The sequence below is a fragment of the Wyeomyia smithii genome, chromosome 1, assembly GCF_029784165.1.
Source record: "Wyeomyia smithii strain HCP4-BCI-WySm-NY-G18 chromosome 1, ASM2978416v1, whole genome shotgun sequence".
NCBI lineage: Eukaryota > Metazoa > Arthropoda > Insecta > Diptera > Culicidae > Wyeomyia > Wyeomyia smithii.
Genome location: NC_073694.1, coordinates 47,841,128 through 47,853,991, shown reverse-complemented (window position 1 = coordinate 47,853,991; position 12,864 = coordinate 47,841,128). Strand labels below are relative to the sequence as shown.

The 12,864-nt window shown below is 40.1% G+C and overlaps 1 protein-coding gene across 1 annotated transcript; it reads right to left on the bottom strand.

The window, feature by feature from the left end:
• Nucleotides 1-604: 604 nt before the first annotated feature.
• Nucleotides 605-1,248, bottom strand: LOC129733897 (peptidoglycan-recognition protein SC2-like). The gene has a single exon (XM_055695485.1). It carries the CDS (start codon nt 1,218-1,220, stop codon nt 654-656), a length of 567 nt encoding a protein of 188 aa, XP_055551460.1. The 5' UTR covers nt 1,221-1,248; the 3' UTR covers nt 605-653.
• Nucleotides 1,249-12,864: the final 11,616 nt, after the last annotated feature.

Genomic DNA, 12,864 nt, shown 5'->3' with positions numbered 1-12,864 from the left:
GTAGGTACCTACCGTGCAAATAGGGAAGCAACTCGGCAGATGGAATGATTTACCATTGAAAATAGTTCATCCGAAAGTAAAGTCCTTGGGATGCCCCACAAAGTTTTGCGTTGAGTTGAGCAATCGAATGAAAAGTTTGTATTGAAAAGCGGCGGCGCGCGGTGGAGGTGTAGGGGCAACGACGCCGGACAAACGTCGAGCTGCAGTTGAACTGGCTGAAGGTACATTACCTATTATTTGCATCTGTTCCACCGAGACAGCTATTTAAATCTGTTGAACTCCTATTTGCTCGGAAGTTGCCCTTCTATTCTGGAGGTTTAATGGAATGCGCAAGCCCGCAGCAGGAGTGGAACATCGTTAGCAACACCAGTTCGCTCCATACACCGAGCGATGGGAATTGTTTTAAAATTATGAAAACCGCCAGTGACGAAGTTATATTGTCGCATGAACAAGAGTATTTATCATTATGAATAACTGTATCAATCACGCTAAGAACTTATAAATTTGTTCTTTCCAGAGTTTGAGTTCTGGTACAGTATTCATCTTTTGTAGAAACAATATTTCATGGAACTCACTTTACGGTTGTTTTAATTTAGAAAGCAGATTAGAAAAAAAATCGGATTTATTTCACTCTGGGTATTAACAAGGTATGTTTAGGGGTTAGGATTGAATCTTGGCCAGGTGCGGATTTCATTGAAGAAAGCATTTCCTGGACAGGCTGTGGCCGTTGCTTGACGATGTCCGATAAGCCAATAGGATCCACTAATATGTCCGAGTGATACCCCGCACGAAATCAACTGTTGAGCGGCGTTACGAGCGGCGAGATTTGGAATGACATTTGTGAAGGTTCCCATTACGCACATACCAACGGAACGGTCATTGAATCCTGGAGCGTGGGCACCCTGGCGACCCCAGCCTCGGCCTTCGTAGGCGGCACCGTTCTCACCAACGCACCAATTGTAGCCGATGTCAGCCCATCCGTTGCCGTCCATGTGCCAGCCCTGGATGTTACGCATCTGTTGGGCACAAGCGGCATCCGTGGTGCAGTGAGCTCCAGCGGTGTGATGCATCACGACCCATGGTGCCGGACGAATCGGTAGTTGGGCTGTGTTGGCAGCGCGAGCTCCCCAACCAGCACGAGTGATAATTCGCGGACACTGGGCCGACACGGCGGCCAGCGAAGCCAAAGTTATGGCAAGAACTGCAACAAGTTTGTTCATCTTTCGCACTTGAAAATTGTACTGCTTTCACTTGTCGAACGGTCCATATTTATAGGTCTGCACCGACATCGATAAGCGCATTATCGTATCAATCGACGTATGCACAAGAAATAATTACCTTTATTTACTTAAGAGATGGATGATCCATTCTCACACCTTCAAATTCCATTATGTTGAATCCTTGCTTCAGTGTGTTAGTAAAAGACGATAGGAAATCTTGGGAAATTTTAATTCCAGTTCATTCTTTAAAAACGGTTGAAATCGGTAGTCAGGCGTTCAACATAACAAGTTTACTTTTGAACCGGTATTATCAACTTTCTTGGCACACAGAAGAAGAGTAAAAACGCATGACGTACGGATTGCTTATCTGAATCGCAGATTGTGTGATTCATTGATTCACTTACGATAGCGACCTAGACGAATGCAATTCATGGAACCATCAAGTAGGCAAATCCATATTAAATTGCCTTGTATGATAATGATCGATAAGCTTAATTCGAAACTGATTACAGAATTTGGAATAACTCAACTTCGATGGACGAGTAACATAGTAACGGAAATATCAGTGTCTCTCTTTTAGGAAATGGGAGGCAACTTACCACTAACGGGTAGCATTTTTAATCAGGACTACTGATTACTGCATTGAACTCTTTTTTTTACTCAAAACTTTATTTACATATTAGTTAACAACTTATCCTAAGATCCATAAATTTTATTGTACTGTCTATATAAAGGTGATGTTTCTGTTAAGTCACAGTAACTTTTACTGATTGTCTTTCTTAACAAATATTAGGAAATTTATCAAAGTGCTTACTGAAGAGATTTCTGTCATTTCATCTCTTTTCTCTTATTTGTTTTTTGAAGCATTCTAAATTGGCATTTTTATAATAAATCATGTTGTAATGTATAGCTTCTGCTACCAGCCATATTGCGCTTTTTGCTTTACAATTTTTACTGTTGATTGTTTTGTATAAGACATCTTCTGGTGAATTTATATTCTGTTCCAACCTATTTTCAACAATGTCTGTTACCCAGTTCCAGATCACATTTTAATATTTAAAATGTTTTATTCTATGAATATTTGTATCAGGTTTGCCACAAGTATCACAGGAACCATTTTCCATATTTGCAAAATTATGGTTATGCATTTTCACTTGGTTAGGATATGAATCGTTAAACAGTTCAAACAATACTGAACGTGCTTGCGTTGAAACATAGTTCTGTGCTATATTTTCCCAAATAATACCCCATGGAAGACTGGGAAATTTTTGAACACTTTTCACTTCGATCGCTTTCTTTGCAAGTAAAAAAGCCTTGGTGTACATTCCGTATCGGAGCTCGACCTTCTGTTTATTATACACAGACTTCGCAGCCAACTGTTAAGTGTACAGGACAATTGCAGGGCTAGCGCTACGATCCTACTGACACTAACAGTCTCTCCCGAATCGAGACTCGAACCTGCGACGACTGGCTTGTTAGTTGTATTCTTTTTGATCAATGAGTGAGCAATCCTCTCTTTTTTAAAAAAAAATTAAATTTTTAATATATAGTTACTAACACTGTGTTTCGGGGTCAATCAATTTCAGACCTTCCTGCATGGTTTCCAAATACAGTTGATCATGTTGTACTCTAAAACTTGGGTGGTGGCTCCACAAAAACTGTCCAGCAATCATTCTAATTTTTGCCCTGTGCTTGTTGTTAGGTAAAATTACTTGTGCTATGTATCATAATTCAGATAGCAAAATTGTATTCAAAACCTTCAATAGCCATTTGGCTTAAAAACCATTTATTTTTTTGCCGAGAGATAATGAAAAAGAGCATTACTGGGAAGTTGGAGACGCTGTAAAAAAATTATGATTGTCAAAATGTAAAATAAAAGAAATCCACCTGAAATTCAAAAAGCAAATTGTCTATGCGTTGCGCTTTCTAATGCCTTGGATGTTATTGGTAGAAAATTCCTAAATGAAAAATTAGAAGAATGAGATGAATTCGTATGTAATTTTCCGTGATTTATCTGTTTGACAATATAAGCGTGTTTGAAACAATATAAGCGTGTGAAACCGGCAGAAGTCACACGTATCTGCTTATTCTATTTTGCTGGGAAACCATGTTCAAGCATAATCTACCACAGATCGTTGCGTTCAACTGGATCGTACGCCGTCTTAAAGGCTAGAAGCGGATTATGTGTTTGAAAGTTGTACTTTTGAAAATTTTTGAGTGTCTATCTCAAGGCTACTTCTGGTCTGTGGATTGTCCCACTTAAAAACTGCACTCACCAACACTGGTTTCTTGCAACGGCAGTAGTCTATGGAACATGAAATGGGAAAGAAGTTTATATGTGGAATTGAGAAGGGTTATGCTTCGTTAGTTGCTACAGTCCAGTCGCCATCGTTATGTTATCGTTTCTTAAGGCGGTGAAGAATTTTTCAGCTGTCTTTCCGGTATTTTTCCCGCATCTGACGATCACACGATTTGCTGCTTCTAACGTATTAGCGTTCACACGGTTCTGTTCTTCCGTCACTTCAAGGAACTCAGCATCACATCATCCACTACGCGTGATTCCCACAACCATATTCATCACCTCTCGCGCTGGTTTACTGACCGTGTCGCAGATGTGCTTCCACTGCTCGTTCAAGTCCACTCTAAATGGTCCATGGATCCGTCCAGCAACTTTCCGAGTGTTCTTTGCAGAATTCTCGCCGATTTCGATTCAAACACGTTGGGCAGCCAGGCACGAATCTTGCCTACCACGATCTGTATCCACGTTTAGCTCCCATAAAGACCATTGGGCTATCTCTAGGTGTGCTTCCAAATGTCCAGACCTACAAAATGAGTACTATAGACGGTTATTTACCTGGCCACGGCAAATTTCACTAGGTTCAAGCCATTGTGATGGGCGACACAGGCTTTCCCTACAAATAACGAGATGAAAGAACTTTTCCCGTCTGACTTGTGTGTTAGTATCTATTGTTTTAGCAACAGAAGGACTAAAGTAAAGCTCGGCTACTGACTAACAAATGAATAAATTATTTTTTTGGGACAAGGTGCCTGAATTTACTAGACCGCCGCCGAATTTGTCTACTTCATCTCCAGCCCAATCTGCACACAAGCTTCTCCTCTGTCCAGTCCTGGTTGGTGGGTTTGAATGTCTTCATCCCCAGCTGTGGTGTGCTAAGGCAGATATCTGGCCGGGTGTTGATCCCGACGTACAGCAAACTACCCACCAATTTCGGAATGATTTATTGGTATGCAGTACTTCTTCCTCCTTTTGCTTGACGTAGGCAGGGTTGATAGGAATCCACCATCTCGTTGATGTATCTGGTCTGATTCAACGGATTCAACAGACAGCGACCGTGAAACCAGTGCAAAATTGTGCGTTCTTAGCGCAATTGTTGATGTAGCTTGAAACCAGTACAATGATTGCGTGTTGGGCATAACGCAATTTATGCTCTAGCGTTTTTTCAATCTATTTGGCAGCTCCAAACTACTACACCTAAACAGTTTCAATTGGTATCAAGCAACATTGCAAAGTGAGTGACATATGCTGCGCTTCTCAAGTCTTTTGCACAGACGCTTTCGAGATACTCTCTCTTCTTCATGCATCCCCCTGAGTAGCAGCAAGCACGCACCGACAGTATGAGTGAGACTAACAGAACTGGTATCATGTATGTACATGCACAGGTGTCTCGCGCATTTTGTAAAGCGATGAGGGATTGCCTTGCGCGTCGTAATCCGAATCGAAAGAGAAGCGAAAGAGCAAACTGCAAATTGTATGTGACGTCACATTGTGACGTGTCTACCTCGCCACACGTACATGCAAATTCTACGAGCGAAAAAGAAATTTCTTTCGTCGCTTGAGAAAAAAGCGCGTGCACAGGATGACAAATAATAATCATTCACAATTTACAAGTGTTGCCATAAAAATCAGCAACGCTTTTGTGGCTTTGTCGAATGGAGGGTTTTCGGTGAAGCTAGCGTTGATTGCAAAATGTTGTGAACAGAATTTGGTTTCGTACCAAATCCATCGAGATAAATCGATCGAGTATTATAGCTATATAAATCTAGTGAGTTCACAAGTTGTTGTTCGCTGCTTGCACTGCTCCATGAGTAGCATTCACTAATACACCCGATGTGAGAAACAAAGTGTCGACATATGATACATATTCTGATTTCAATCTATGTCAATGTATTCGCAGTACAACTGTTGCGTTATATTTTTCACACATTTACTGTGCGATTTTAGTGCAAAATTTGTGCGGATCGCGAAGTACAGTGATTGTACAAGACTTGTACTTTTGCGTGTACAAACATCGTAGCGCATTACGATCTTCAGAAGAGTTTTTCGCAGGAAAATTTCCTGCAAATATCATGTATAGAAATATTCTTAGGAGCCAACTGAACATCTCTAGTGAATATGTTTTGAAAAAGTGGATTTTCCCATATAAGATCGTATGGAAACTTTAAAAATGCGCAAAAATATAGTTCCACCGATCGATCTGAAAATTTACACAGTTGTTATAGGACCCAGAATTTATTTTTTGTCACACCCTAATGTATATATGTATCTTCCTCAAACTCGACGTACAAGTAAGCAGTTTCATGTCCATGTGTTGCACTAGTATGTTGTCCCGACCGACAATGGCCAGGATGGTTCGAAGCGTTTATTAACGAGCAACGGTAGTAAAAACTTCGTCGTAGTTCGTCCCGTATTTCTACGTATAGCCTTTTGCCTAACCAAGCCGTTTATCGCACCGTCTTACCGTTTTCGTAGTGCTTCTTCTTGAACGTTCATTTGGAAATAAACCATGTTCTTCTCCTGAACGCATCTCATAGGCCCATTCAGTTCACTCTTGACAAACGTGGCATTTCTGCTATTGTAGATTTTCCAGATTGGGTACGACTTGCGGTTCTGGGAATATTCAACGAACATCAGCTTTGGCATGCAGACCACAGCTTCTTCCGCAGCTGCTTCGGGATGTAGCGCTGGTGCTAAAACATGGATATGATGAACGTCAGGTTTGTGACGGGTACAATGATCCCACCCAATAGTTTTGGTCCAGTCCTGAATCGAATAGTGGACACCAGCTCATCTCGACCAAATACCGGTTTCGTCGCTCTGCTACTCCGTTTTGCTGCGCACTGAAGGCCGTATATTGCAGCTTAATGCCCTCTCAACGGTACAACGTTCGTAGCCTTTCGCTAATGTACTCTCCTCCTTGGTAGAAGCATACCACTTTTGGTTTATGATCAAACTGCGTTTTGACCGGCTTGACATATTAGTGTTATTTGTCCGTTGCTTCCGACCTCTCTTCCAGCAGAAATAGCGAATAGTTGTTGATAATCGAAAATAACAGTTGTACTTTTCTGCATTAGCGACGGAACGGACAAAAGGTTCATCGCCAGCGTTGGTGTGTAGCACCTCGCTCACAGTCATTTCGGTTTGTCTACCATGTTCACTGTAGTACTGGATCACATCGGGGCCTTCACCTTCGTAGACAGCTCGCTTTCCATCAGCAACTCGCTTTCGTGGGCCTTCTTCAAAAATTCTCGACTTGCAACGGTGTAGCTAGGGAACATACTTAAATGACGTAGCATTTTTTTCATGATTTTCAAAACCCCCCTCCCTCCTCGTAGCATTTGGTCACAAAACTTCAATCCCCCTCTGAAAAAAAACGTAGCATTCGATTAATCCCCCCCCTTTCAGGTTCTGTGAAAAACGTACAAAAATACAAGTGGTAACTAAATACAAAAAAAAAACTTTAAAATAAATCAACATATCTAGGGAAACTGCTCCATTATTCATCTCATTAAGCCGATATTCACGAAGAATGCACGGATTTAAAACCAAATTTTCACGAAATCATTGAACAAATAAACTAAATATGCTAACGTGCTCTTATGGAATCGTGCAGCATTGTAAATTTCGTGAAATTAGCTTGATTTATTCTGACTTTTGTAAAACAAACCATTTTTCACAACGCTCCCATATCCATCTCAAAACTTGAATCACTGCTCAACTATTCATCTCACGACGCCCCCATATTCATCACACTGTTAATCATTAATGAATCACATTATCATGAATGAACGTAGCCGCAGCCCGTCGTAGTAGGTTACCTAGATATCCGCTGTAGTGGTTTACGTGCAAAATTGGTAACCTAGGTGACCACTACAGTGCTGTACATTTATGTCAATTATGTAGGAATAATTAAACATTTTCAGTATGATTTTTTTGCAGAAACTGACTTGGCAACTTTTGATTTTCTTCAACAGATGAAAATACATGCAGTTGAAATTTAGGAATTGTAGAAATTCATCTCATATATTTCTGCTAATTCAAGCTTGTTTTAGGAAATTTGAGGTGAACATTTAAAAGATTCTTAAAGTATTCTTAGTGTAGTGAGTGATTTTGTTTAGTGATTAAAATAAAAAGTGGTCCGCTAGTGATTAAAAAAACTTTGGTTGGCTGCTTAACGAGTCCCGTTGTAGCCTGCTTCCTTCGAAAAATACGTAATTGAATCAGTTCAACGTGGAAATCGGATGAACTCGCCTATATTTTTCACTAACATTGAGTTTAAATAGTAAAATTATGTTATTTTGTTTATATATTTTCCAACCAAAAAAACTTCTATAGGCTCTTATTTTGGCCATAACATTTGTGAATTGGCCACTCGGGGCTCCTATTTTGGCCAATTCGCGAAAAAGTTGAAGTCACACGAATTTATTTTATAATTTGACTTCACCATGTAGATATATTTTATCAGCAGAAACTCCTCGTTATTTAACTAACTAAAAGACCACAAATAAATGTTGTGTGAACAAAAAAAAACTAAAAGACCAGTATATCTTTCAATCAAACTAAATAATAACATTATATTCACACATAGCTAGCAGTGCAAAGTACTTCGAGCTAGAATTTTATTTGAACTGAGTAGGATATTCAATAACACTGACATCACATCATTGATCTATGTTAGTTTTTCTTCTGTAATTTATCTTTATGATTAAGCTTCCGCTCTTTGCTTTTTCACATAGAAACTTGCTTGTATTATTTACCAACTATAGTTGTAAGTCCGAAACGTTAGTTTCAGTAGATACAACCGAAGTTACAATTTTGTTAATAATCCCAATAGAACCAATAGAAAACGGATATATACATCAAATAGCGGTGCTGTAGTAATATAATCTTTCTTATCCAAAACCAGTTTTGTGTTTTCACGAATCTCATGCGATACCTTATGACAGCCCGAAAAACTTCGCACTTTTCAAGTTTTTCATCAATGTTAATACGTTACCATGGATTTGTTTACATAGGGGGGGTGGGGGCAAGACGGACATGTTAAGGAAACAGTAAATTTGTATGTGTAGAACATCATATTTTTTGGGATCTTAATTCTTTACACTTTAGTTTGACACAAGCACTTTGACGCGTTGTATTTGGTTTCACGATTGAAAATCGTTTTCTACGTTTTTTGAAACAATAAAAAAAAGATTGCAGAATTCGCTTTTTTTGAGTGTGCGGGTGAAACGGACAGGTGGTGTGGGTAAGATGGACAGGTAGGGTGGGTAAGACGGCCATGTTAAGAAAATTAAAAATAAACGACGAGTTGAGCTTTTATAACGTTATGAATTAGCGAAACGTGAAACGAAAACACACATGGAGGATATTTTAAGGTTTTTGGCCTTACTGGGCACACTCCGGGAACATGGTTTCACAAGGTCCTGTATCAGTTTTTCAGAGGCAGTTTCAATCTTATCGAACTGAATGATTTTATTTATTATTTTATTTATTATACAGCGGAATAAATGACAAACAATTATTGGTGACAGCCAGTAGCTCAGAACAAAAAAAAAAAAAAAAAACAAATTCCGTTCATCAAAGCTTAGTAGCACGCCCATTCAATCAATTAGGCGCATGCATTGCAGACAATTTCAGCGTAATTGCCGCGACATGCCGCGTGAAACCGAATGTCACATTTGATGCATCTGCCCCATCCTGAGCCATCTACAGAATCAGAAAAACAATTTCCGCATTGATCGCAAAGTGAATCCTCCGGAACAATTTCTTACTTGACACGTTTAATTGGCCTTTTCATCTTCTTGATGAGTTTTATCTCTTTTGCAGCTTCAGCTATCGCTAATTCTTGGCGGTATGAGTCAGATGTGATCTCAACCGCTTTTTCGGTTTTGCGCTTCTTTTTCGAGCCTCGGGGTCTGGAAATTTTCGGAAGCGGCAGAATTTCTTTAGGCGTAACGTTGAAAGATGATTCCATGTCACTAACAGCTTGATCGCCAGGAATTAAACCATCTTCCAACGTAGATTCAACTACACTTTTCTCTACCGTGCAGCTTGCAGGTTCATCATGATTCTCAACAGGTTGTACTTCAGGTTGATCTGTAACTTCGGACGGCGCAAAAGATTCATCCGAAAATACGTGACGATTGCAAGGCCATATTCCGGTTGCGTTGAAACCAGAAATGGCAACACTAATGCTGGCAGCCTTAACAAAAGCTTGCGCCATCAAATCTGCAACATCGTACAGCCCAATTACAACCCCAGGATGTTGGCGCAAGAAAGCGTCTGCTGCGTAGGGAAAGTTCTTCTTAAATGGTCCCATAAATGCAACGTCTAGAGGTTGCATCTTATTACTGCAGTGGGGGGGGCAATACAAGAACTGTTACAAAACTGTTCCTTGCTTTTTCAGCAAAAGCCAGATTCTTCGTGTGACTACTATGTCCGTCGATAATAAGTAATACTGGTGTTTCCTTTGATGGCTTAGCGTACTCCAGGAAGTGGTCGAACCAAGCGAGAAATACTTCCGTCGTCATATATCCCGATGCATTACACCGAAACTTAGTCCCAGCTGGAGCACCTCTCTTCAATGCTTCATTCATCCGAGCTCGAGGAAAGATCATGAATGGAGGAACATATTTACCGGTTGCAGACATGCACATCATCACCGAAGTAGTTTCTCCACGTTCCGCAGAGGAAATCGATCCCACTTGCTTCTATCCTTTTAAAGCAGCATTTTTTTGTTTTTTTTGGAGGGACCTTTGAAGAATATTTTCATTTAAAATAGCTAAAAAGGTGTGAACTGAACTATTGAACTTACTGTGCTGATTCCGGTCTCGTCTGCATTATATATTTGGGTAGGAGCAAATCTTCCTTCTTTAAGAAATTGCTCGAGTAAATTATAAAAAGCATATACTGCCTGTTTGTTGAAACCTCGTGCACGCGCGTAAGACGTGGCTTCAGGCTTTCGAAAGCTTAATTTTGGATTGGACGGTTCAGAAAGCCGAGTAACCAATCGCGCCCTGCCATTTTTTTGACTTTGTTGAAGGGATGTGGAAGGAAGTTTCTTTCGGCTGGCTCGAAGCCAAGCTTTTGGACATCCTTTTGAGTAAAGCCATAGCAGCGACTCTCTAAGTCCAAGAGATGCTGTACCAATTCATTTTCCTGTTCTGCAGTGAAAACGGCTTCCTTAGGCCCCATACTCATTGTCATTGTAGGAAATGCAATTCGCCTCTTCAAAGTGGTCCTTGGAATACCGTATTTTACCGCGGTAGCAAGAACCGAAATTCCGCAGGCCACTTCGTGTGTAGCAGCAGCCAGCTGATTTTCGGTCCACGCCTGACGGGTAGTTGTCCTTTTGTAGGATTGAGGCATACCTTAATTTGAAGAACCAATATTATAAACACTGACCGTCTTACCCACCCTGGTGGTGGACCATCTTACCCCACCAGTACACACAATTTTAAAACTTTCATAGTTTTTCAATAACAATATACTTTACCTGTATCTCTTCGCGAATAGATCAGCCAAGTTTCAAATAACCAAAAAATGGATCAACATCCAATAAAACGCGACACTTACTGGAAAAAAATCTTATTTTCTGACACAAAAAAACTACATCCGCACTCGAACTTGTAGCTTTGTTATAAAGTTTATTTATTGCACATTTGACGAATGTAACCATGGTGACAGTGGTTCGAAAACCATAAACTAACTTGATGATAGATTGGCCGAGACAATTTTGCAGAAAGAAAGTCGGTAAGCTTAAGAATAAGTCACATCGTCCATCTTACTGTCACACAGTACAAAGCGAAGAACGAAGCAAGCAAAAGACGCGGAAATCGCACACACGGCGCACACACGAAAGGATAACTGGCTCGGGAGACAGCGCGAATGCTGTTTAAACACAAGAAAATGAGCCACCACACTAAGGTCCAATGCGCACTTCTAGCGAACACAAATACTTTCGGATTAATGATAAAGCACTGATATCATTCACTTTAACATTTAATTAAGAACACTTCGTTACAACTTGGAAATAAACACTTGGTTGAAAATACACACTTCGCAATCAAAATACACAATGACGATTCAAATTCACACTTCGGAATGAAAATACACAATGGAATGAAAATACACAATGAACTAGCTTGCGCAAAAGTGCGGTATTTATACTGATTTAGTAGCGGCGCAGAAAGTTCTCGTCTCCTCTATCATCTTCCTCCATGCGGTAGAATGAATTAGATTCTGTTGCAGCGCAGTCGCTCACGTGTTGTCCCTTCAGCAGGAGAATATACCAGAAGCGTCAGGAAATGTCCTTCGCTGTGTTCCTTTATTCGTAAAGGACATTATACGTTGGCGTAGTGAATGAAGAGAGCATTGTCCTGCAGCGATGATGTAAATTGAAGTGAGATGCTCAAAACTTGTTCGCTGCGCGAACAGGATCATTGATCGTTTTTGGAAGCTCTTGTTATTTTTGATATTGCAGAGAAAAATAATACCATAAATCCAATTTTTTATCCATGTGCTATAATTAGTTGTGCCTGATGCTGGTAACAAAATTTGCTACAGAAATGTACAAACTCAAGCAAGATTATGCTCTACCAAAAATAGTTTGCAAATTACCTAAACGTTAGACTGGAGCAGTTCCCCTGTTTCAATTTATTTATCACTCATACATTTGTGACAGCTTTTAATATGATGTTAACTTCGCTCTGGATCAATGTTTTCTGCTTCGAAGGGTTTGTGTTTTGTCACGAGAAGGAAAGATGTTTATACAACTTCGCGTGATCTATGTATCTGTAGAAAACACAACAAAAACTAATCCATGCACTTATCATCTTTAAAAAGAAACGAGTATCTTGTAATTTTCACTATTAAAATTCACAAAGAAACAACGATTTTTGTTTTCAAAACAGATTGCGTGTTTGGAAATCCAAGCGATTGTTTATGCAGCAGAGCTTTCAAAAGATTTCAGAATGCCACAGATAAAAAGATTTCGACAGCTCTCGCTGCAATACTTTGTACTATGTTTTAGTGTATTTTTAGTATACATTTTCCCTGTAAAAAATCGATCTTTCGAAATAAATGCTACGTCGATTTTAATCCAACCCCCCCCTTGTCACAGCTCGTCACAAAACGGTGATATCCCCTCTCCCCCCATAAATGCTACGTCATTTAAGTATGGTCCCCTACTTGTTCCGGAGTCCATGATCCACAGTTTGTCTGCGCCTCGAATTTCGCTCCGTTTCTGTTTCGCCTCGTTGTCTCGGGGAAAATGTTGGCAATCTTTCTGTATGTGGCATATTTCTTTGCAGTAGTGGCAATTCGTCCCGGAGCCCAGCTTTCTCG

Excerpts from the sequence above, each read along its gene's own strand:
- LOC129733897 (XM_055695485.1), bottom strand. The coding sequence starts at position 1,220 with ATGAACAAACTTGTTGCAGTTCTTGCCATAACTTTGGCTTCGCTGGCC.